The sequence below is a fragment of the Ranitomeya imitator genome, chromosome 1, assembly GCF_032444005.1.
Source record: "Ranitomeya imitator isolate aRanImi1 chromosome 1, aRanImi1.pri, whole genome shotgun sequence".
NCBI lineage: Eukaryota > Metazoa > Chordata > Amphibia > Anura > Dendrobatidae > Ranitomeya > Ranitomeya imitator.
The window spans coordinates 799310630-799338158 of NC_091282.1; the positions used below are offsets into that span (position 1 = coordinate 799310630).

Here is a 27529-nt window from a genome sequence, read left to right on the forward strand (position 1 = left end):
TCTTCTGGGTAATTTTGCAATGCATCGCTGGGAACGGAAGATGGCAGCAGGCGCGAGCGGCTCGGAGGAGTACGGAGGGTGAGTATAACAGGTTTTTTGTTTTTTTACTATTTTTAACATTACAATTTTTTACTATTGATGCCGCATAGGCAGCATCAATAGTAAAAAGTTGGTGACACACAGGGTTAATAGCGGTGACTGGAGGGGAGTATGCGGGCGCCAGGCAGTGACTGCGGGGAGGAAGGAGCCATTTTCTTCCGGACTGTGCCCGTCGCTGATTGGTCGTGGCTGTTTTGCCGCAACCAATCAGCGACTTGGATTCCATGACAGACAGAGGTCGCGACCAATGAATATCCGTGACAGACAGAAAGACAGAAGGACAGAAAGACTGAAGTGACCCTTAGACAATTATATAGTAGATGGCGTGCAGGTACTACACGGCGCAATATAAACATAGACGAGGCCGCAGCAATCACATGACCACTGCGGACCCCTTACACAGTTAATCACCGGGGTGAAAGGGGGTGGTGGACCCTTATCAATCTCATAATTATGTCCTATTAACCCCCTCCTCACATAGCATGCAATACTACATCTTAAGTTATTAAATAAATACATTTTACAAGAGAGAACAGGGAGGGTTGTCATGGGGACAAACATAAAACCTAACTCCTTTCACTGCAGTCTCCGCACTGGTCGAGTATTGAAAAATCTACATTTTCTGCGGCAATTGAAGGAGATTTTAGTTAGTGCATATGGTAGGTCTCTTAAACGGGTATTCCAGTCTCACATATTTATGGCACAGGTGGGTGATGGATGCGGGTCCCATCACTTATCTAAAGCTAACACTAAATCATTCCCATCCACCACCAATATAACGCCCATCTACAGTATCTCCTTATATTCTACCTCTATCCTGTCCCTGATTCGGAGGGCTCCAAATTTTGGGCAAAACGCTAGAGATTAAGGGATGCTAGAAAAAGCTCAGGAGAGGCTGCAGACTGCGCTGGGTGCAGCCTCATCCATGTCACAGGCAACTGTGCAATTTTTTTGTATTGATGGGATTAAGTGAGACCAGAGCCTGGTGGTGGCAATATCTTCTATTATCACCATATAAGAAGTGGAATTAAACAGACCACATTCACTCAGTATCCATAACAGGAGCCCCTACTGGATCTATTAAAGGGGTTGTCTTTGTATGATAATTGGAGGCCAATGGCTGGTCTATGGGTTATCCACTAATGTCAAAGTATGGGTGGTCATATCCCCTCTGATCAGAGGGTCATCATCATCCACTTGGGTTTCATTGGAAGCTACGTGGTTGGATATTATGGGGACGACTCGTCAGAGCACATTCCTAAATCCAGTCACTTCTTTGTGAGGGGACAGACCACCGCCGCTTGGATGTTGCTGGCACATGGTATTAATAGAACGTCAAAGTCTATGAGGAATCCACTGTAATGTCTTAATCATAAAGGATGCGGGATAGCCAGATGTGGCCAAAAATATCCACTTTATGGTAATCATGTAGATGGAGTCCCAATCCTACGTCGGTCCCATTCTCTGCAAGATCCTCCCCTTCAGCAAAGTGATAAGATGGATGAGTTGGAAGAAGCATTCAACCCTTTAGTCCAAGAATGGTGGGGACGACATGGAGCCAGCCGAAGATATGGGTCATCACGCCCCTATGTAACCTTTGCTCCACACATTCCCTTCTCTAGCGTCTCTATACAATGTGGCACGGCTACTAACGCACATCTTTTAATATGAACCAACCCTTGAGCATGATTGGGTATCTACAAATAGGAATAGATTAGACCCCAGATGGATTCGGACCCCTCCTGCCACAGCCCTCAGTCTGGAGGGGCCAAGTGTTCCCCTGTTTAACATGACTCATATAAAAAGGTGTTTAGATTAGCAAAAGAAAAAAATGAACATATCATCACAGGAACAGGCGAGACCTCGGCCAGAACTTTGTCTGGGTTCGTCAAGCCAACATGATGGTAATTAGTGGCGCGTCCACGGTAATTACTCAGGATTATTCCTGCCCAGTATAATTCAGCTCAGGACTGTGGCCAAATATTCCGCGCCTTTGATCATGAAATGCTTGTGCACGTTCACCACACAACTGGCATTCGGCTCGTGGAGGATCCATGGCGCGGACAATTATGGAGGGATAAGCGGTTGAGGGGCATTTGGCACGGAATCTGTTATGATAAGGTAATTCAGTACCACAATGGACATAGAGGTCAGAGCACATACAGTGACCTGACAATAACCCAAAAACATAGAACGAGCTCTGAGACGTGGGAACTCTGCTGACCGCAATCCTCTCCAACCACACTAGAGGCAGCCGTGGATTGCGCCTAACGCTCCCTATGCAACTCGGCACAGCCTGAGAAACTAGCTAGCCTGAAGATAGAAAATAAGCCTCAGAGAAATACCCCAAAGGAAAAGGCAGCCCCCACATGTAATGACTGTGAGTTAAGATGAAAAGACAAACGTAGAGATGAAATAGATTTAGCAAAGTGAGGCCCGACTTTCTGAACAGAACGAGGATAGGAAAGGTAACTTTGCGGTCAACACAAAACCTTACAAAAACCACGCAAAGGGGGCAAAAAGACCCTCCGTACCGAACTAACGGCACGGAGGTACACCCTCTGCGTCCCAGAGCTTCCAGCAAGCAGAAAAAAACAAATAGACAAGCTGGACAGAAAAAAACAGCAAACAAAATAGCAAAGCAGAACTTAGCTATGCAGAGCAGCAGGCCACAGGAACGATCCAGGAGGAAACAGGTCCAATACTAGAACATTGACTGGAGGCCAGGATCAAAGCACTAGGTGGAGTTAAATAGAGCAGCACCTAACGACTTCACCACATCACCTGAGGAAGGAAACTCAGAAGCCGCAGTACCACTTTCCTCCACCAACGGAAGCTCACAGAGAGAATCAGCCGAAGTACCACTTGTGACCACAGGAGGGAGCTCTGCCACAGAATTCACAACAGGAATCACTAATGTGAAACTTTAAAGCGGTTAAAAGCGTTAACGGTGTCTATGATCGGGTATGGGAGAATACAGAGGCAAACTGAAAAACCTTAGAAATATTGTAGCAAAAGACCTCAAAAGTGACATCTGACCCAGTGCTTGTCGCCTTTACTTCGCATCGGTCGCTGAGGGACCTTACGCTAGCCCTACGTAACTACCGGGACATGTCACAACCTCAGCTCACCCGATCCCCACAATAAAACATTATTTCTCCTGCCACTTCGGATTTTGTATACAACTCGCAGCCGTCCCGGATTCATGAAGATACAAAGAACAAATAATGGAAAACTGGAAAAAAAAGAAAAAAAAAGAAAAAATAAATAAAAATGCAATCATTAGCAAAGTAGTTACTATGACGACGCCTCTGAAGTTACGATTTACCAATTTGCATATATTGCACAGAGGAGCGCGCCTTTGTAGACCCTTTTATTTCCTTGCGCTTCTCTTTTTTTTGCACAGATTGATACTGAAAGAAGTTCGAACAAAGCGGAAGAAAATGTCTCTTCTTTTATATTTAAAGGGGAAATAAAAAAAAAAATGGTTGAACCAAGTTTTATGATGTGTAAATAATACAGATATTACAAGGGTGCACAGACTTTTCCCACATATAACTTAACAATGCAGATACTTGGACAGACGGCACAAATACTGTACTCTTTCTAGACTTGCAGCACCCTATAAAGTGGAACCAATGCCAGAAACAGGGTAGCAATTAATGAACCGGTAACTTACCTTATCCACCCGTACGTCATAGGCCATTATCACAGGAGAAAATCCTCCACATAGGAACAGATTCGGGTCACATGGGTGAAACCGTACGGCACTAATTCTGCACTCATTCTTGGCAGTGAACAGGTCTTTCCCTGGAACAAAAAAAAAAAAGTGCAAATGACTAAATAACTTAACAACTTCTTTAATTAACCCATTATTAAAATAGTAAGTGTATAACTTCAGGTTCATTTTTATTTTTTTTTTTCCATCCATGCATCAAATTAAGAGCAAATTGCATTCAATCCCGAGTTTTCATGTACAAAACTAAACGTGTGAACGGACTCACTTAATTTCCCCAAGGAAAATTGCATTGCGATATTAAAGAAAGGGGGGGGGGGGGACACCGTTACCATGCCGACACTGCTTGAGATGTAATTATGTATGGAATTATGAGAGCACAGTTCGATACAAAAAGTTTATTAACAAAACCTTTAGCACAATGTCTGACAGCTGAGGAAGACTGCGCCATATAAACGGTGGTAGAAGACTCGGCGCCCACTGTAATTTATAACGGCTTTCGAGCCTAATTACAGCTTGTGTTCGCTGCGACATGTTCTGATGTCACAATCCGCCCTCCTGGCAATTTTATTAACTGCTTCCAACATCAGATTTACACCCTATACAGGGCTCCAAATCTCCTGCAAAGACAGAGGAAAGACTGAAACTCTAGTAGTTTGCAGCCACCCCTAGAGGGAGCTCATCATGGGCCCATGTGACATCACATCAAACACCACTAGAGGGAGCTCATCATTTGTCTATGTGACAACATCACATCAAACACCACTAGAGGGAGCTCATCATTTGTCTATGTGACATCACATCAGACACCACTACAGGGAGCTCATCATTTGTCTATGTGACAACATCACATCAAACATCACTAGAGGGAGCTCATCATGGATCCATGTGACATCACATCAGACACCACTACAGGGAGCTCATCATTTGTCTATGTGACAACATCACATCAAACATCACTAGAGGGAGCTCCTCATGGATCCATGTGACATCACATCAGACACCACTACAGGGAGATCATCATGTGTCCATGTGACATGATCACGAGATACCACTAGAGGGAGCTCATCATTTGTCTACGTGACAACATCACATCAGACACCACTACAGGGAGCTCATCATTTGTCTATGTGACAACATCACATCAAACATCACTAGAGGGAGCTCCTCATGGATCCATGTGACATCACATCAGACACCACTACAGGGAGCTCATCATGTGTCCATGTGACATCATCACATCAGACACCACTACAGGGAGATCATCACAGGTTCATGTGACATCACATCAGACACCACTACAGGGAGCTCATCATGTGTCCATGTGACATCATCACATCAGACACCACTACAGGGAGATCATCATAGGTTCATGTGACATGATCACGAGATACCACTAGAGGGAGCTCATCATTTGTCCTTGTCACATGAACACAAGATACCACCAGGGGGAGCTCATCATGGGTCCATGTGACATCACAACAGGCACTACTAGAGGGAGCTAATCATTTGTCCATGTGACAACATCACATCAGCAAGGCGCGGGATGCGCCGCTAATCCTCCCAGGGACCCTTTTCAGATCCACTAGGTGTCTGACGGCCCTCACCACCCAGATTCTGTGCTCCCGGGACACTTCTGCCCGGACTGGCTTTATTATAAGGTTGTGCCTTAACAAGGGATCGGTCGTACAACCCCTACCACTGCCACTATTATGCATCTATGTCAAAGGACTTGAGTAACCCCATGAGTAAGACCCGGGAGGGTCAAAACGTCGGGTTTTTGTCTATTTCAAATGAATATGAATGTGGCAACCACTTCTTTTTTGTTTTGTTTTCTTCAATAAAATTGGCATACACCTTTTGCATCTTACCAGTCTTGAGTGTGCGGTAATCTTTTTTGAATGATTGACTTGACCTCACGGTCAGTTTACCAGCACCTCCTTGTCCCTGACCTGAGTGCACACCATTTTACTTGTCAACATCACATCAGACACCACTAGAGGAGGCTCATTTGTCCATGTGACATCACATCAGACACCACTAGAGGGAGCTCATCGTGGGTCCATGAGATATCACCACATCAGACACCACTTGAGGTAGCTCATCGTGTGTCCATATGACATCATCACGAGACACCACTGTAGGGAGCTCATCATGGGTCCATATGACATCATCACATAAGACTCCAGACTTGGATTTTTTTTTTTTTTTTTTAAAGTAACTTTGGCACTGAAAAAATGCAAGAAAGTTGAGTCCCATATACTGACCACCCCACATAGACGCCGACATCGGCACCATTCAGATAAACCTTGACAAAGGCCAGGGAGACTGAAGAGACTATCAACCTTTCTTGCATTTTTTTCAGAGCCAAAGTGACTCATACTTTTTGACCTGAGGTCATTCTTTTGGGCACATATAATTTCCAGTTGATCAGACCATTTCTTTCCCTATGGCTGATGTAAAGACTGAGAAGAGAGTATGACAGAAAAAGCCGACATATTGTTTTTTGGGGCTAAGCTTCATTTGTAGGCCAGAACGTTGTACCAATTGAGACAGAAAAGGGGGATGGCTTAGCACAGCGCCTACACAAATTGGAGAAGAAAGCTCTATGCCTAGAGATCTGGAGCTTCCGGGACTACAAGAGGGGCTCTGAAATTGGGCCATTGGTGCAGTATTCAGAATTTAGCTCATTACATTTGGTAAATGAACAAGTCACAGATTTACCTCTATAAGTGCATAGGAGAAGGGGCAGCACCGCTTACCTGCCCAGGTCTCTGAACAAATCCACTACAGGATGCAGCCAGCCCATGTGGCAAAAATGTTGGCAACACAGGTGCAAAATACTAAATAGACAGCCACTCACAGCCTACCAAATTAATGGAGAGGGTGACTGCTTAGTATATGTTTGCACAATAAAGGCCTGCATGGGGCTCTGTTCTCATGCAGGTAATGCATAGTGTCTGGTTCACAGTCTACTAGTCACACCCATACTATTCAATTAGGCAGGTTGGCCAGCACTCTCTCAATGCATCCCATGTGAACACCCCTGTATACAAGACTCAACATGCTGGGCTTGGCTTCACCCTGAAAAATAAAGTGCACAAAATACATATAAATATGTGAGGTATTGGTCGATATTTTGGCCAAGATATGCAAGGTCACAACCCAACGTCAAGGATCCTCACGCATGCGAGTCCTATCACTACACTAGTAGCAAAGCCACAAAAGAGGACTGAAAATCCTCCATTAATTGGGAGGCTGTGAGTGGCTGTCTTTTTAGTATTTTGCACCTGTGTTGCAAACATCTTCGCTACATGAGCTGGCTGCACCCTGTAGTGCATTTGTTCAGAGACCTGGGCAGGTAAGCGGTGCTCCCCCTTTTTCAGTTGTATTTTAGAATTTTATGCAGGATTTTCAGTCCTCTTTTGTGGCTTTGCTACTAGTTAAGTGCATAGGAGAATTTAATGTTACAACCCGACTGAGCATAGATGCATTGCTAAATATGCATGAAGAGCTAATGTCCGGCTTATAAGTGGTCTGTATCGCCACAGGGGATCAAAGTACAAAATATGGCTCTGTTTATATAGAATACAGCGCCATTTCAACTACTGGCTGGTTCTGGAAGAGGCGACAGAGCGGCGTCCTCCACAGCCTGGACGCAGATCTGCTCAGAAATCACAGATTGAGGAATATTGGGTAAATTAAACACTAGCACAGATCAGATTTAACATTTTTTTCCTATATACAGCACATATTTGGTATTGTGCACTTCTGATGCCACTGACACAATCACTGTGCATTACCTTGTATGAAATATATTTCAGCAGCGTACGTCAGTATTGCCGGTGGAGCTGTTGCATGTCTTGATGTCCTTATGTTTTCTGTCATGATCCCAATTGCAGGGGATCACAAAAGGACAAGCACAAAAACAAAACAAGCTCTAGGGTGATGGAACCTGAGCTGACCGCGATCCTGAACCTAAACACACAACTAGCAGTAGCCGGGGAACGTGCCTACGATGATTCCTAGACGTCTCGCGCCAGCCGAAGGATTAACTTCCCCTATCAGAAGAAACACAGACCTCACTTGCCTCCAGAGAAACACCCCACAGAAATAGCAGCCCCCCACGTGTAATAACGGTGAAATGAGAGGAAAGCACATACATAGTTATGAAAATAGAATCAGCAAAAATGAGGCCCGCTAAAGCTAGATAGCAGAGGATACAAAAGTGAACTGCGCGGTCAGCGAAAAACCCTTCAAAAAACCATCCTGAAATTACTTGAACTCATGTGCCAACTCATGGAACATGAGGAGTAATTTCAGCCCACTAGAGCAACCAGCAGCAAGGAATCACATACAGTGGGGCAAAAAAGTATTTAGTCAGTCAGCAATAGTGCAAGTTGCACCACTTAAAAAGATGAGAGGCGTCTGTAATTTACATCATAGGTAGACCTCAACTATGGGAGACAAACTGAGAAAAAAAAATCCAGAAAATCACATTGTCTGTTTTTTTTAACATTTTATTTGCATATTATGGTGGAAAATAAGTATTTGGTCAGAAACAAACAATCAAGATTTCTGGCTCTCACAGACCTGTAACTTCTTCTTTAAGAGTCTCCTCTTTCCTCCACTCATTACCTGTAGTAATGGCACCTGTTTAAACTTGTTATCAGTATAAAAAGACACCTGTGCACACCCTCAAACAGTCTGACTCCAAATTCCACTATGGTGAAGACCAAAGAGCTGTCAAAGGACACCAGAAACAAAATTGTAGCCCTGCACCAGGCTGGGAAGACTGAATCTGCAATAGCCAACCAGCTTGGAGTGAAGAAATCAACAGTGGGAGCAATAATTAGAAAATGGAAGACATACAAGACCACTGATAATCTCCCTCGATCTGGGGCTCCACGCAAAATCCCACCCCGTGGGGTCAGAATGATCACAAGAACGGTGAGCAAAAATCCCAGAACCACGCGGGGGGACCTAGTGAATGAACTGCAGAGAGCTGGGACCAATGTAACAAGGCCTACCATAAGTAACACACTACGCCACCATGGACTCAGATCCTGCAGTGCCAGACGTGTCCCACTGCTTAAGCCAGTACATGTCCGGGCCCGTCTGAAGTTTGCTATAGAGCATTTGGATGATCCAGAGGAGTTTTGGGAGAATGTCCTATGGTCTGATAAAACCAAACTGGAACTATTTGGTAGAAACACAACTTGTCGTGTTTGGAGGAAAAAGAATACTGAGTTGCATCCATCAAACACCATACCTGCTGTAAAGCATGGTGGTGGAAACATCATGCTTTGGGGCTGTTTCTCTGCAAAGGGGCCAGGACGACTGATCCGGGTACATGAAAGAATGAATGGGGCCATGTATCGTGAGATTTTGAGTGCAAACCTCCTTCCATCAGCAAGGGCATTGAAGATGAAACGTGGCTGGGTCTTTCAACATGACAATGATCCAAAGCACACCGCCAGGGCAACGAAGGAGTGGCTTCGTAAGAAGCATTTCAAGGTCCTGGAGTGGCCTAGCCAGTCTCCAGATCTCAACTCTATAGAAAACCTTTGGAGGGAGTTGAAAGTCCGTGTTGCCAAGCGAAAAGCCAAAAACATCACTGCTCTAGAGGAGATCTGCATGGAGGAATGGGCCAACATACCAACAACAGTGTGTGGCAACCTTGTAAAGACTTACAGAAAACGTTTGACCTCTGTCATTGCCAACAAAGGATATATTACAAAGTATTGAGATGAAATTTTGTTTCTAACCAAATACTTATTTTCCACCATAATATGCAAATAAAATGTTAAAAAAACAGACAATGTGATTTTCTGGATTTTTTTTTTCTCAGTTTGTCTCCCATAGCTGAGGTCTTCCCATGATGTAAATTACAGACGCCTCTCATCTTTTTAAGTGGTGGAACTTGCACTATTGCTGACTGACTAAATACTTTTTTGCCACACTGTATCTGCAAGCTGGACTAAGACAAAAATTAAGCAAAACGTGGAACAGGAAAATCAAAACTTAGCTTGTCCTGAAGATAACAGACGCAGGGAGCAGAGGTAAAAAGACACGCTGATTACATTGATAGCCGGCGAGGAAATGACAAAAAAGCCAGGTTAAATAGGAAACTCCCAAAACCTGATGGAACAGGTGGACACCAGAGACCGCAGAGAACACAAGTCACCCAGTACCATCAGTAACCACCAGAGGGAGCCCAAAAACAGAACTCACAACAGTACCCCCCCCTTGAGGAGGGGTCACCGAACCCTCACGAGAACCACCAGGGCGACCAGGATGAGCCCTATGAAAAGCACGGACCAAATCGGCAGCATGAACATCAGAGGCAATCACCCAAGAATTATCCTCCTGACCATAACCCTTCCACTTGACCAAATACTGGAGTTTCCGTCTGGAAACACGAGAATCCAAGCTCTTCTCCACAACATACTCCAATTCACCCTCCACCAGCACCGGAGCAGGAGGCTCAAGCGAAGGAACAACAGGTACCTCATACTTCCGCAACAACGACCGATGGAACACATTATGAATAGCAAACGATGCCGGGAGATCCAAACGAAACGACACAGGGTTAAGAATTTCCAAGATCCTATAGGGACCGATGAACCGAGGCTTGAACTTAGGAGAAGAGACCTTCATAGGAACAAAACGAGAAGACAACCACACCAAGTCCCCAACAAGAAGTCGAGGACCCACGCGGCGACGGCGATTAGCAAACTGCTGAGCCCTACCCTGGGACAACTTCAAATTGTCCACCACATGACTCCAAATCCGATGCAACCTATCCACCACCATGTCCACTCCAGGACAATCAGAAGGCTCCACCTGACCAGAGGAAAAACGAGGATGAAACCCCGAATTACAAAAGAAAGGAGAAACCAAGGTAGCAGAACTAGCCCGATTATTAAGGGCAAACTCGGCAAGCGGCAAAAAGGAAACCCAGTCATCTTGATCAGCAGAAACAAAACACCTTAAATAAGTTTCTAAAGTCTGATTAGTTCGTTCCGTCTGGCCATTCGTCTGGGGATGGAATGCAGACGAAAAGGACAAATCAATGCCCATCTTAGCACAGAACGTCCGCCAAAATCTAGACACAAACTGGGATCCCCTGTCAGAAACGATGTTCTCCGGAATGCCATGCAAACGAACCACGTTTTGAAAAAACAGAGGGACCAACTCAGAGGAGGAAGGTAACTTAGGCAAGGGTACCAGATGAACCATCTTAGAAAAGCGGTCACACACAACCCATATGACGGACATTTTTTGAGAGACAGGGAGATCCGAAATAAAGTCCATGGAAATGTGCGTCCAAGGCCTCTTCGGGATAGGCAAAGGTGACAACAATCCACTGGCCCGAGAACAGCAAGGCTTAGCCCGAGCGCAAACTCCACAAGACTGCACGAAAGAACGCACATCCCTCGACAAGGAAGGCCACCAAAAAGACCTGGCCACCAAGTCTCTAGTACCAAATATTCCAGGATGACCTGCCAACACAGAAGAATGGACCTCGGAGATGACTCTACTGGTCCAATTATCCGGAACAAACAGTCTTTCCGGCGGACAACGATCAGGTTTATCCGCCTGAAACTCCTGCAAAGCACGTCGCAAGTCTGGGGAGACAGCCGACAAAATCACCCCATCCCTAAGGATACCAGTGGGCTCAGAATTTCCAGGGGAGTCAGGCACAAAACTCCTAGAAAGAGCATCCGCCTTCACATTCTTTGAACCTGGCAGGTATGAAACCACAAAATTGAAACGGGAGAAAAACAGTGACCAACGAGCCTGTCTAGGATTCAGACGCTTGGCAGACTCAAGGTACATCAGATTTTTGTGATCAGTCAAGACCACCACACGATGTCTAGCACCCTCAAGCCAATGACGCCACTCCTCAAATGCCCACTTCATGGCCAAAAGCTCCCGATTACCAACATCATAATTCCGTTCAGCGGGCGAAAATTTTCTAGAAAAGAACGCACATGGCTTCATCACTGAGCCATCGGAGCTTCTCTGTGACAAAACCGCCCCCGCTCCGATCTCGGAAGCATCAATCTCAACCTGAAAAGGAAGCGATGTATCTGGCTGACGCAACACAGGAGCAGAAGAAAACCGGCGCTTAAGTTCCTGAAAGGCCTCCACAGCCGCAGGAGACCAATCAGTAACATCAGCACCCTTTTTAGTCAAATCCGTCAAAGGCTTAACAACACCAGAAAAATTAGTTATGAAGCGACGATAAAAATTAGCAAAGCCTAAGAACTTCTGTAGACTCTTAAGAGATTTAGGCTGCGTCCAGTCACAAATAGCCTGAACCTTGACGGGATCCATCTCAATAGTAGAAGGGGAAAAAATATACCCCAAAAAAGAAATCTTCTGGACTCCAAAGAGACATTTAGACCCTTTTACAAACAAAGAATTGGCCCGCGGGACCTGAAACACCTTCCTGACGTGCTGAACATGAGACTCCCAGTCATCAGAAAAAAACAAAACATCATCCAAATACACGATAATAAATTTATCCAGATATTCACGGAAAATATCGTGCATAAAAGACTGGAAGACAGAAGGAGCATTAGAAAGTCCAAAAGGCATCACCAAATACTCGAAATGGCCCTCAGGCGTATTAAATGCGGTTTTCCACTCATCACCCTGCCTTATCCGCACAAGATTATATGCACCCCGAAGATCAATCTTAGTGAACCATTTAGCCCCCTTAATGCGAGCGAACAAATCAGTCAACAATGGCAAAGGATACTGATATTTGACTGTAATCTTATTCAAAAGACGATAATCTATGCAAGGCCTCAAGGAACCATCTTTTTTGGCCACAAAAAAAAAACCTGCTCCCAAAGGGGACGAAGATGGACGGATATGTCCCTTTTCCAAGGACTCCTTAACATAATTCCGCATAGCAGTATGCTCTGGCACTGACAGATTGAACAAACGACCTTTAGGGAATTTACTGCCAGGAATCAAATCTATAGCACAATCGCAATCCCTGTGAGGAGGAAGCGAACTGAGCTTAGGCTCCTCAAAAACCTCCCGATAATCAGACAGAAATACCGGAACCTCAGAAGGAGTAGATGAAGCGATAGAAATTGGAGATGCATCATCATGAACCCCCTGACATCCCCAGCTTAACACAGACATTGTTTTCCAGTCCAGGACTGGGTTATGAGTTTGTAACCATGGCAGACCAAGCACTAAGACATCATGTAAATTATACAGTACCAGGAAGCGAATCACCTCCTGATGAACGGGAGTCATACGCATGGTCACTTGTGTCCAGTACTGAGGTTTATTCATAGCCAAAGGTGTAGAGTCAATTCCTTTCAAAGGAATAGGAACTTCCAGAGGTTCCAGACTAAACCCACAGCGATTGGCAAATGACCAATCCATAAGACTCAGGGCAGCGCCTGAATCCACATAGGCATCGACGGAAATGGATGATAATGAACAAATCAGCGTCACAGACAGAATGAACTTAGACTGTAAAGTACCATTGGCAACAGACTTATCAACCTTTTTTGTGCGTTTAGAGCATGCTGATATAACATGAGCTGAATCACCACAATAAAAACACAATCCATTTTTCCGCCTATAATTTTGCCGTTCACTTCTGGACTGAATTCTATCACATTGCATTATCTCAGGTGCCTGTTCAGAAGACACCGCCAAATGGTGCACAGGTTTGCGCTCCCGTAAACGCCGATCAATCTGAATAGCCATAGTCATGGACTCACTCAGACCTGCAGGCGCCGGGAACCCCACCATAACATCTTTAATGGCCCCAGAAAGGCCATCTCTGAATTTTGCAGCCAGAGCGCACTCATTCCACTGAGTAAGCACCGACCATTTCCGAAATTTCTGACAATATATTTCTGCTTCATCTTGCCCCTGAGAGAGAGCCAATAAAGCTTTTTCAGCCTGAATCTCTAGGTTAGGTTCCTCATAGAGCAAACCCAATGCCAGAAAAAACGCATCCACATTGAGCAACGCAGGATCCCCTGGTGCCAATGCAAATGCCCAATTCTGAGGGTCACCCCGCAGGAAAGATATAACAATCTTGACCTGCTGAGCAGGGTCTCCAGAGGAGCGAGATTTCAAGGAAAGAAACAACTTGCAATTGTTCCTAAAATTCAGGAAACTAGATCTATCTCCAGAAAAAAACTCTGGGATAGGAATTCTAGGTTCAGACATAGGCGTATGTACAACAAAATCTTGTATATTTTGAACCTTAGCAGCAAGATTATTCAGGCTGGAAGCCAAACTCTGGACGTCCATGATAAACAGCTGAGGTCAGAGCCATTCAAGGATTAAGAGGAGAAAAAAAAAAAAAAAAACTTCATCAGACTACTTTTCCTCCTACTTCAGCCAAAACGATGACCAATTTTTTTTTTTTGCGGCCGGCTATACGGTCATGATCCCAATGGCAGGGGATCACAAAAGGACAAGCACAAAAACAAAACAAGCTCTAGGGTGATGGAACCTGAGCTGACCGCGATCCTGAACCTAAACACACAACTAGCAGTAGCCGGGGAACGTGCCTACGATGATTCCTAGACGTCTCGCGCCAGCCGAAGGATTAACTTCCCCTATCAGAAGAAACACAGACCTCACTTGCCTCCAGAGAAACACCCCACAGAAATAGCAGCCCCCCACGTGTAATAACGGTGAAATGAGAGGAAAGCACATACATAGTTATGAAAATAGAATCAGCAAAAATGAGGCCCGCTGAAGCTAGATAGCAGAGGATACAAAAGTGAACTGCGCGGTCAGCGAAAAACCCTTCAAAAAACCATCCTGAAATTACTTGAACTCATGTGCCAACTCATGGAACATGAGGAGTAATTTCAGCCCACTAGAGCAACCAGCAGCAAGGAATCACATATCTGCAAGCTGGACTAAGACAAAAATTAAGCAAAACGTGGAACAGGAAAATCAAAACTTAGCTTGTCCTGAAGATAACAGACGCAGGGAGCAGAGGTAAAAAGACACGCTGATTACATTGATAGCCGGCGAGGAAATGACAAAAAAGACAGGTTAAATAGGAAACTCCCAAAACCTGATGGAACAGGTGGACACCAGAGACCGCAGAGAACACAAGTCACCCAGTACCATCAGTAACCACCAGAGGGAGCCCAAAAACAGAACTCACAACAGTTTTCACACCCAGTATTGTACTGACAGGATGTAACAAATTGCACCTGACTTAGTAATTAGCCTACCAGTGCCGCCACGCAGTATAGCGAGGCGCCGAAATGGGGCAGGTAATTGTGCGCACAAAATCTGATGAGATCACAGTCAAGTAGAAATCACGGGAACGTCACAGAGCTAAATGCCTCGGCGTTATGTTAAAAAGGACAATGGGCAATAAATTACTCAGAGGATATGTTTCTCACGGTCAGTAAATGCTGCGGGTTGGACGCTGCGTACATCTGCAACCTCCAACCCGCAGTGGCCAGATGTTACAGCATAGTGGAAAGGATTTCAAGAAATCCCGTCTCCACTATGCGTACTGAGACGCCTCTGGCTTACCTGCGAAGGCGGACATGCTGTACGTCTTTCCAGTTTCCAGAACGCAGCATGTCAATTTATGTAGCGGAGATGCTCAGTCTCCGCTGCCTAAATTATCCATTCACTTTCATTAGATCTGGCATCTTCCTAATCACATGCGTATTAAGTGCGGGAACGCAGCTTACTACGCATGTGTACTAATTTAAATAATGGTGTACAAATACACTCCAATTCTCGCGATGAGCTGAGCTGATCACGAGAACTGCCGTGCACGTGACCACCGGGGACGAGGTTATCTTCGGTCACTAGCCAAGTTCTCAAGATCAGCTGATCACGAGAATTACAGTGCACTTGACCGCCGGGGATCGGGTTATCACCGGTCAACATCTTCATCATCTGTGTTCTGGATGTCAGGCTGAATGGTGGCATAATGCCACCGTTCAGCCAAAGGCATCCAGATGTAGCAGAGCTGGACTCATTGTGGGACAGTATGTATATCTTCTCGGCGGACAGGTAACAATATTGTTGCTTTTTTATTTTAATTCTCTTCCAGGAGACAAGGACGTTGGTGGAATAGGCGATGCAGTAAGTATGGTTTAATTACGATCTATTAAAGGAGTCTGTGTCATTATTTCAATTAAATGACTTTATTCTGGCTGTGCCTTTATTTACCACACAACTATAGGATTAGTAATAGATTGGTGTCTAATAAACGCTTCTCCATTACTTAGCCATGGGCTTGATGTCACCTGACAATACATAGGTGACATCAACCCCACAAATATTACCCCACTTCCACTGCTACAGAGCAAGTGGGAAGAGCCGGGTAAAGTGCCACAATTGGTGCATCTATGGATGTGCCAATTGTGGGGCGGCAGGGGGCTGCTATTTTTTAGGCTGGTGAGGGCCAAAATCCATGGCCTCGCCAGCCTGAGAATACCAGGCCGCAGCTGCCTGCTTTTTCCTTGGCGGGTTAAAAAAAAAAAAAAAAATAGGGGGAACCCAATCTATTCTCTTTGTAGGGGATCCCACTATTTTTGCTAACCATCCAAGGTAAGCAGACTGCTGCAGCCTGATAATTATTATCAGAATGGTAAGGTTCATGGATATTGGATCCTTGCCAGCCTGAAATTCCAGTCCCAGTAGTCTGGTTTACTCTGGCTGGTTAACATATATAGGGGGACCCCACGCTATTTTTTTATTTTTTTATTATTATTATTTATTAAAAAAGGAGGGGACCTCTCTCTGTGCTTTCTTCCACTTCCTGTGTCATGTACTTCAGGCTGTGTCCCAAAATTCACCATTATTTAAATTAGTACACATGCGTAGTAAGCTGCATTACCGCACTTAATACGCATATGACTAGGAAGATAATGCGGCTTTACTGCATCTAATGAAAGTCTATAGGTCATTTACGCAGCAGAGACTGAGCGCCTCCTCTACATAAATTGACATGCTGTGCTCTGGAAAGACACGCCTCATGTCCGTCTCTGTGGGTGAGCCGCGGGCATCTGTGCACGCATAGGGGGCATGGGATTTCTTGAAATCCCATCCACTATCCTGTAACAGCTGGATGCTGCAGGTTGGACGCTGATGATGAAGGCAGGGTCCAACCTGCAGCGTTTACTGACCGTGGGAACATACCTCAATATATCTGCTAACAGGAAATCACTTTTTTTTCCTTCCCAGAAGCCAACTTTCAATTAGCTTTATTTCAAGTGGCAAAAAAATGCATGCAATGAAAAAACGCATCAAAAACACACGCGGAAAAACGCATAAAAAACGCAGGTGACCTGCCAGTCCAGATGCAGATTTGGTGCAGATATCACCTGCGTCAAATCCTGACCAAACACTGAGCCATTTCTGATCGTGTCACATACCCATTAGACACCAAGAGCCGTGGGTGAAAAGCAACAAGTAACCACTGATACAGCGATCGTTGACTGAGCTTCACTAAAAAACGTTATATTCCCGAACACCTTCTGTTGTGTGTGTCATTCATTACTGCATTTCTACTATATAATTGTCTAAGGGTCACTTCCGTCTTTCTGTCTGTCTGTCCTTCTGTCACGGATATTCATTGGTCGCGGCCTCTGTCTGTCATGGAATCCAAGTCACTGATTGGTCTCGCCAGCTGCCTGTCATGGCTGCCGTGACCAATCTGCGATGGCCACAGTCCAATTAGTCCCTTCCTACTCCTCTGCAGTCAGTGCCCGGCGCCCGCTCCATACTCCCCGCAGTCACCCCTCACACAGGGTTAATGCCAGCGGTAACGGACCGCGTAATGCCGTGGTTAACTCACTCCGTTACCGCCGCTATTAACCCTGTGTGACCAAGTTTTTACTATTGATGCTGCCTATGCAGCGTCAATAGTAAAAGGATCTAATGTTAAAAATAATTAAAAAAATGAAAAATCATTATATACTCACCTTCTGCCTCCTTTCCCGCACCTCACGACGCTCCGGTAACCGCTCCATGCAAGCAGCAGGTTCCGGTGGCAAGGATGGTATGCGACGAGGACCTGCTATGACGTCACGGTCATGTGACCGCGACCTCATCACAGGTCCTGCGCGAGAAGGACCTGCCATTACATCACGGTCATGCGACCGCAACGTCTCACGGGTCCTGCGCTACCAACCCTGGGACCGGAAGCTGCCGAGTGCACCGCACACAGGCGACATGACTACAAGGGCTCCCTCGGAAGGTGAGTATATGTTTATTTTTTAACCTGTGACATACGTGGCTGGGCAATATACTACGTAGCTGGGCAATATACTATGTGGCTCTGTGCTGTATACTACGTCGCTGTGCTATATACTATGTGGCTCTGTGCTGTATACTACGTCGCTGTGCAATATACTGTATGGCTCTGTGCTGTATACTAGGTGACTGGGCAATATACTATGTGGCTGGGCAATATACTACGTGACTGGGCAATATACTATGTGACTGGAAAATATACTACGTCACTGGGCAATATACTATGTGGCTGGGCAATATACTATGTGGCTGGGCAATATATTACGTGACTGGGCAATATACTACGTGGTTGGGCAATATATTACGTGACTGGGCAATATACTACGTGGTTGGGCAATATACTACGTGGTTGGGCAATATACTACGTGACTGGGCAATACACTACGTCACTGGGCAATACACTACGTGGCTGGGCAATATACTACGTGGCTGGGCAATATACTACGTGGCTGGGCAATATACTACCTGGCTGGGCAATATACTACCTGGCTGGGCAATATACTACGTGGTTGGGCAATATACTATGTGGTTGGGCAATATACTACGTGGCTGGGCAATATACTACGTGGGCTGTGCAATATACTACGTGGACATGCATATTCTAGAATACCCAATGCGTTAGAATCGGGCCACCATCTAGTAGTATTATATTCATAAACCCTGCAAGGTGGTTCATGGAGTATTCTCTGAGAAACAGAGGAAGATATTTACTTCAACACCATGAATACGGTACATATATAGAAACCAAGAAACATTGTGATCAATTGTCACATCCAATTGAACTGACCTGTTTCTACATCTGTTAAATGCAAGAAGGAGTCAAAGCCCCCAGTAAGGATTTTCCTTCCGCACAGTGACCACTGTGCATCTCGGACTGCGGCCCGGTGGCAGGAGAGTGTACATAAAGATTTACCAGAGTCCACTGCATCCCACACCTGAAATACAACATAGCACCATAAAAAAACAACTCAATGAGATACTGGTGTAACAAGAACATAACTACGGTACTTTAATACTGCCAGTATGTACAAGAATATAACTACTATAATACTGACCCTTTGTCTAAGAATATAACCACTATAATACTGCCCCCTATTTATGAAAAAATATAACTACTACAATACTGTACCCTTTGTACAAGAATATAACTACTATAATATTGCTCCTAAGTACAAGAATATACAGTTATATGAAAAAGTTTGGGCACCCCTATTAATCTTGAGCTTAATGTTTTTTTAAAAATTGTTTGTTTTTTTTTGCAACAGCTATCTCAGTTTCATATATCTAATAACTGTTGGACACAGTAATGTTTCTGCCTTGAAATGAGGTTTAATGTACTAACAGAAAATGTACAATCTGCATTGAAACAAAATTTGACAGGTGCATAAGTATGGGCACCCCACCAGAAAAGTGACATTAATATTTAGTAGATCTTCCTTTTGCAAAAATAACAGCCTCAGTCGCTTCCTGTAGCTTTTAATGAGTTCCTGGATCCTGGATGAAGGTATTGTTGACCATTCCTCTTTACAAAACAATTCCAGTTCAGTTAAGTTTGATGGTCGCTGAGCATGGACAGCCCTCTTCAAATGATCCCACAGATGTTCAATGATATTCAGGTCTGGAGACTGGGATGGCCATTCCAGAACAGTAGGACACAAGAGAAAAAGTAAAGGTCATACAAATGGGGATCACCACAACAAGGATTCAGCTAGGATATATACAATTTTTATTAGTACACTACAGTACACATGAAAACAGGTAATAAAGTGAACACACACTTAAAAACAAATTAAAAAAGGCAACATTCTTGTCCCTTGTAACTTCAGCCCGAAATAGGACTAACACCTGCGCCATAGACCATAGATCAATACCTAATGAGGCAATACTTATGTGGACATCACCACAAAAATACACACAGTTCAATAAAACAAGCTTGTTATATGTATAACAGAAGACAGAGTAAAGGGCAACTTTACCAGAGTATCACATAATACAATGAACACAATAACTAATGCAGCCGTAAAGGACTGCCCCTAAATGAAAACAAGTCCCTGTCTGGCATAGCATAAGAGCAATAATGCTAACTTGCATCACCACAAGGGGTTAAATGCAAGTGAAAATACCACGGAGCCCTAAACCCAGCCCTGCAAATACAATACCATGGGCAATAATGCTAACTTGCATCACCACAAGGGGTTAAATGCAAGTGAAAATATCACAGAGCCCTGAAACCAGCCCAGCAAATATAATACCATGGGCTAGAAGTGTGTAACTGGTCAAAAAATGGCGCAGGTGAAGCGGAGAACCAACGCGTGTCGCCCCACTCAGGAGGCTTCGTCAGGGTACCTACCGCTGTGTGAGCTTTACCTTAAATAAAAGTTTGATGATGTCTGTCCTGGTCGCAGCTGTGTGCAGACCACAGCATGTGGAATTCAGTGAAGCACTTCCTGAAAGCCAGTAACACTACGCAGGCCATTGCGTAATTGTTCCTCTGCATGAATGCCTGAGTAGATTTGGAGCGCGGTTTTGGATCATTGTCTTGCTGAAAGATCCATCCCCTGCGTAACTTCAACTTTGTCACTGATTCATGAACATTATTGTCAAGAATCTGCTGATACTGAGAGGAATCCATGCGTCCCTCAACTTTAACAAGATTCCCGCTGCCGGCATTGGCCACACAGCCCCAAAGCATGATGGAACCTCCACCAAATTTTACTGTGGGTAGCAAGTGTTTTTCTTGGAATGCTGTGTTTTTTGGCCACCATGCATAACGCCTTTTTGTATGACCAAACAACTCAATCTTGGTTTCATCAGTCCACAGGAACTTCGTCCAAAAAGAAATTGGCTTCTCTAAATGTGCTTTTGCATACCTCAGCCGACTGTTTGTGGCGTGCTTGCAGAAACGGCTTCTTTCGCATCACTCTCCCATACAGCTTCTCCTTGTGCAAAGCGCGTTGTATAGTTGACCGATGCACAGTGACACCATCTGCAGCAAGTTGATGCTGCAGCTCTCTGGAGGTGGTCTGAGGATTGTCCTTGACTGATCTCACCATTCTTCTTCTCTGCCTTTCTGATGTTTTTCTTGGCCTGCCACTTCTGGCCTTAACAAGAACTGTACCTGTGTTCTTCCATTTCCTTACTATGTTCCAGCTTTTTGTATCCTTCCACTGAACAACTATGTTGAATAATCTTCATTTTCAGATCATTAGACAGTTGTTTTGAGGAGCCCATGATGCCACTCTTCAGAGGAGATTCAAACAGGAGAACAACTTGCAAGTGGCCACTTTAAGTAGCTTTTCTCATGATTGCATACACCTGGCTATGAAGTTCAAAGCTCAATGAGGTTAGAAAACCAAAAAAAGTGCTTTAGTAAGTCAGTAAAAAGTAGGTAGGAGTATTTAAAACAAGAAAATGATAAGGGTGCCCATACTTAAGCACCTGTCAATTTTTGTTTGAATGCAGATTGCACATTTTCTGTTAGTACAATAAACCATTTCAAGGCAGAAACATTACTGTGGCCAACAGTTATTAGATATATGAAACTGAAATAGCTGTTGCAAAAAAAAAAAACAATTTTTATAAAACATTAAGCTTAAGATTAATAGGGGTGCCCAAACTTTTTCATATAACTGTAACTACTATAATATTGCTCCTATGTACAAGACTATAACTACTATACTGTAATACTGTTCCTATGTCCAAGAGTATAAGTACTATAATACTGCTCCTACGTACAAGAATATAACTACTATAATACTGCTCCTATGTACAAGAATATGACTACTATAATACTGCCCTTATATACAAAAGTATAACTACTATAATACTGCTACTAAGTACAAGAATATAACTACTATAATACTGCTCCTAGGTACAAGAATATAACTACTATAATACTGCCCCTATGTACAGGAAGATAACTATTATAATACTTCTCCTAGGTAGAAGAATATAACTACTATAATACTGCTCAAATGTACAAGAATATAACTACTATAATACCGCCCCATGTACAAAAGTATAACTACTATAATACTGATGCTATGTACAAGAATATAACTACTATAATACTGCTCCTATGTACAAGAATATAGCTAGTATAATAATGCTCCTATGTACAAGAACAGAGCTACTATAATACTGCTCCTATGTACAAGAATATAACTACTAAAATACTGCCTCCTATGTACAAGAATATAACTACTATAATACTGCTCCTATGTACAAGAATATAACTACTATAATATTGCCCCTATGTACAAGACTATAACTACTATAATACTGCTCCTATGTACAAGAATATAACTACTATAATACTGCTCCTATTTACAAGAATATAACTACTATAATACTGCCTCCTATGTACAAGAATATAACTACTATAATACTGCCTCCTATGTACAAGAATATAACTACTATAATACCGCTCCTATGTATAAGAATATAAGTAATATAATACTGCTCCTACAGTGGGGAAAAAAGTATTTAGTCAGCTACCAATTGTGCAAGTTCTACCATTCAAAAAGATGAGAGAGGCTTGTAATTGATATCATAGGTAGACCACAACTATGAGAGTCAAAATTGAGAAAACAAATCCAAAAAATCAACTTGTCTGAATTGGCAATTATGGTGGAAAATAAGTGTTTGGTCATTAACAAAAGTTCATCTCAATATTTTGTTATATATCTTTTGTTGGCAATGACAGAGGCCAAACGTTTTCTGTAAGTATTCACAAGGTTGGCACACACTGTTGGTGGTATGTTGGCCCATTCCTCCATGCAGATCTCCCCTAGAGCAGTGATGTTTTGGGCCTGTAGCTGGGCAACACAGATTTTCAACTCCCTCCAAAGGTTTGCTCTGGGGTTGAGGTCTGGAGACTGGCTAGGCCACTCCAGAACCTTCATTTGCTTCTTACGAAGCCACTCCTTCGATCTCCTGGTGGTGTGCTTGGGATCATTATCATGCTGAAAGACCAATTCACATTTCATCTTTAATGCCCTTACTGATGGAAGGAGGTTTGCACTGAAAATCTCACAATATACGGCCCCTCATTCTTTCATGTACACTGATCAGTTGTCTTGGTCCCTTTGCAGAGAAACAGCACCATAGCATGATGTTGCCACCCCCATGCTTCCCAGTAGGCATGTTGTTCTTTGGATGCAACTCAGCATTCTGTCTCCTCCAAACACGATGAGTTCTACTTTTTTTTTTTTTCCATCAGACCATATGACATTCTCCCAATACTCTTCTGGATAATCCAAATGCTCTCTAGCAAACTTCAGATGGGCCCGGACATGTACTGGCTTAAGCAGGGGGAAACGTCTGCCACTGCAGGATCTGAGTCCCTAGCGGCGTTTTGTGTGACTGATGGGAGCTTTTGTTACGGTGGTCCCAGCTCTACGCAGGTCATTCACTAGGTCCCCCATGTGGTTCTGGGATTTTTGCTCACCGTTCTTGTGATCATTTTGACCTCGCGGTGTGAGATCTTGCGTGGAGTCCCACATCGAGGGAGATTATCAGTGGTCTTGTATGTCTTCCATTTTCTTATTATTCCTTCCACAGTTGATTTCATCATACCAAGCTGCTTGCATATTGCAGATTCAGTCTTCCCAGTCTGGTGCAGAGTTCCAATTTTGTTTCTAATGTCCTTCAACAGCTCTTTGGTCTTCACCATACTGGAGTTTGGAGTGTGACTGTTTGTTTGAGGTTGTGGACAGGTGTCTTTTATACTGATAACAAGTTCAAGCAGGTGGAATTACTACAGTCAGAGTAGAGGACAGAGGCGCATCTTAAAGAATGTTACAGGTCTGTGACAGCCTGAAATCTTGCATGTTTTTAGGTGACCAGATACAGTACTTATTTTCCACCATAATTTGAAAAATAAATCTTGCCAAATCAGACAAGGTGATTTTCTGCATTTGTTTTCTCAATTTTGACTCTCATAGTTGTGGCTTACCTATGGTGTCATTTACAGGCCTCTCTCATCTTCTAAGTGGGAGAACTTGCACAATTGGTGGCTAACTAAATACTTTTTTCCCTTCTGTATGTACAAGAATATAACTACTATAACACTGCCCCTAAGTACAAGAATAGAACTACTATAATACTGCTCATACGTACAAGAATAAAACTACTATAATACAGCCCCTATGTGCAAGAATATAACTTATATAATATTGCCTCTTATGTACAAGAATATAACCACTATTAGGCTATGTGCACACGTTGCGGATTTTGATGCGTTTCCCTTGCGTTTTTGGACATGCGGAATTGCATCAAATCTGCAGTGTAGTGCACAACCAATGTTAGTCAATGGGAAATTGAGAATTGGTGTACACATGCTGTGGAAAAATACGCGCAGATTTGCAGCGTATTATTTTCCGCAGCATGTCAATTCTTTTTGCGATCTGCAGCGTTTCTGCACCCAATTGACTTACTTTTGAGTTAGGCAAATCCACAGCAAAACTGCAGGTTTAAAAAGATCTGTGGTTTTGCTGCGGAGTTGCGTGCAGGAAACACTGCAGATCGGGAGGAGGAAGAGTATGTGGGCGGAGACTGTGCGTGTGCGGAAAAGATGCGCATGTCTGTGTGCGGGTGTCTGCGGGGCTGTGTGTGTCTGTATGTACAGTCATGGCCAAAAGTATTGACACCCCTGCAATTCTGTCAGATAATACTCATTTTCTTCCTGAAAATAATTGCAAACACAAATTATTTGGTATTATTATCTTCATTTAATTTGTCTTAAATGAAAAAAACACAAAAGAGAATGAAGCAAAAAGCAAAACATTGATCATTTCACACAAAACTCCAAAATTGGGCCGGACAAAAGTATTGGCACCCTCAGCTTAATACTTGATTGCACAACCTTTAGCCAAAATAACTGTGACCAACCACTTCCCGTAACCATCAATGAGTTTCTTACAATGCTCTGCTGGAATTTTAGACCATTCTTCTTTGGCAAACTGCTCCAGGTCCCTGATATTTGAAGGGTGCCTTCTCCAAACTGCCATTTTTAGCTCTCCACTGGTGTTCTATGGGATTCAGGTCTCCACTCATTGCTGGCCACCTTAGAAGTCTCCAGTGCTTTCTCTCAAAACATTTTCTAGTGCTTTTTGAAGTGTGTTTTGGGTCATTGTCCTGCTGGAAGACCCATGACCTCTGAGGGAGACCCAGCTTTCTCACACTGGGCCCTACATTATGCTGCAAAATTTGTTGGTAGTCTTCAGACTTCATAATGCCATGCACACGGTCAAGCAGTCCAGTGCCAGAGGCAGCAAAGAAACCCCAAAACATCAGGGAACCTCCGCCATGTTTGACTGTAGGAACAGTGTTCTTTTCTTTGAATGCCTCTTATTTTCTCCTATAAACTCTATGTTGATGCCTTTGTCCAAAAAGCTCTACTTTTGTCTCATCTGACCAGAGAACATTCTTCCAAAACGTTTTAGGCGTTTTCAGGTAAGTTTTGGCACACTCCAGCCTGACTTTTTTATGTCTCGGGGTAAGAAGTGGGGTCTTCCTGGGCCTCCGACCATACAATCCCTTTTCATTCAGATGCCGATGGATAGTACGGGTTGACACTGTTGTACCCTCGGACTACAGGGCAGCTTGAACTTGTTTGGACGTTAGTCGAGGTTCTTTATCCAACATCCGCACAATCTTGCGTTGAAATCTCTTGTCAATTTTTGTTTTCCATCCACATCTAGGGAGGTTAGCCACAGTGCCATGGGCTTTAAACTTCTTGATGACACTGCGCACGGTAGGCACAGGAACATTCAGGTCTTTGGAGATGGACTTGTAGCCTTGAGATTGCTCATTTTTCCTCGCAATTTGGTTTCTCAAGTCCTCAGACAGTTCTTTGGTCTTCTTTCTTTTCTCCATGCTCAATGTGGTACACACAAGGACACAGGACAGAGGTTGAATCAACTTTAATCCATGTCAACTGGCTGCAAGTGTGATTTAGTTATTGCCATCACCTGAACACAGGTGCCACAGGTAAGTTACAGGTGCTGTTAATTACACAAATTACTTTTGGCCATGACTGTATGTAGGCAGGCATCGTCCGATGGGACTACTAGTCCCATCCGGCTATGCCTGCTACAGTGACAGTAGTCCCATCATCCGGCTACTGTGTTCAAGTGTAAAAAAAAAAAAAAAAACAGATACACACATATACAGTACACATACTCACCATACAGCTAATCCCGACGCCCTTGATCACCTGTAAAAAAAATAAATAAAAAAGTAATAATAAACCAACAGTATACTCCCTGTTCCGACATAATCCATTTAATAACGACTGTCCCACGACGATCTCCCGTGTAAAGCTGTCACTTTGGGAGATGTGACCGCTCTCCAGGGGCCTCCAGTGATACAATGATGGCAGGTATCCTTCTGCAGTGTTTCACTCTGCCGTCAGAGGTCAATTGAATTCAAGATGTCACTTGTGGCACCGCTGTGTGGGAAAATTCTCACGCAGCAGTGCTGTAAAGTGAGAGCATGAACTCATTGAACCCTCAGTGATAACACTGGAGGCCCTGTAGAGCGGTCACATCTTCTGATGTGACAGCTCTATAGAGGAGATCATCGTGGGACAGTCGTTATTAAATGGACTACGTCGGACCAGGGAGTATTTGTGTTGGTTTATCTATTTATTTTTACAGGTGATAGAGGGCGTCGCATGGATTAGGAGAACAGTAAAGATGGCAAACTGTCCTTAATGTTTTATTTCATTAAAATACTTTATTCTGGCTGTGTCTTTATTTAACCCTTTAACAACTATAGGATTAGTAATGGATAGGTGTCTTATTGACGCCTCTGCATTACTAAGCCAGCTTAATGTCACCTTATAATACAAAGGTGACATCAACACCACAAATATTACCCCATATGCCAGCGCTACAGGGCAGTGGGAAGACAGAGGTTAAGTGCTGGAACTGGCGCATCTTAAAGATGCGCCATTTCTGGGGCAGCTGTGAGCTGGTGTTTGTAGCCGGGGGGGCAATATCCATGGCCCCTTCCTAGGCTATTAATATCAGCCCGCAGCGGTCTGCATAGCCTTTTCTGGCTATTAATTATAGGGGGACCCCATGTTGTTTTTTTGGGGGGCCCCCTCTATTTTAATAGCCAGTAAAAGGCTAAATATACGGCTGCGGGCTGATATTCATAGCCTGGGAAGATCTATGGGTATTAACCCCTTCCTACGCTATAAACATTGGCCCCCAGTCGCTGGCTTTCCCTCTCTGGCACAGAAAATTGCGTGGGAGCCCTCGCACGTACTGAGGTGCGAGACTCGTGCGAGTTTCTTGCAAGTGTGACCCCAGCCTAACGCAGATTTTGTGTGTCTCTCTATTTAACTCTTTATGTACCCTTTAATTATATTTATTACTAAACATCGGGCTTGGT

The 27529-nt window shown here is 43.9% G+C and overlaps 1 protein-coding gene across 2 annotated transcripts in view; it reads right to left on the minus strand.

Moving 5' to 3' along the window:
* The window catches only part of WDR25 (WD repeat domain 25), a 201750-nt gene that overhangs the window by 93299 nt on the left and 80922 nt on the right, over positions 1-27529 (minus strand). For both annotated transcript variants that reach the window (XM_069738202.1, XM_069738193.1), the window contains exons 3-4: positions 18915-19062; positions 3779-3909 (exon numbers count right to left, since the gene is read on the minus strand). In XM_069738202.1, coding sequence (XP_069594303.1) covers positions 3779-3909; positions 18915-19062 — 279 coding nt within the window. The remainder of the gene's footprint in view (positions 1-3778; positions 3910-18914; positions 19063-27529) is intronic.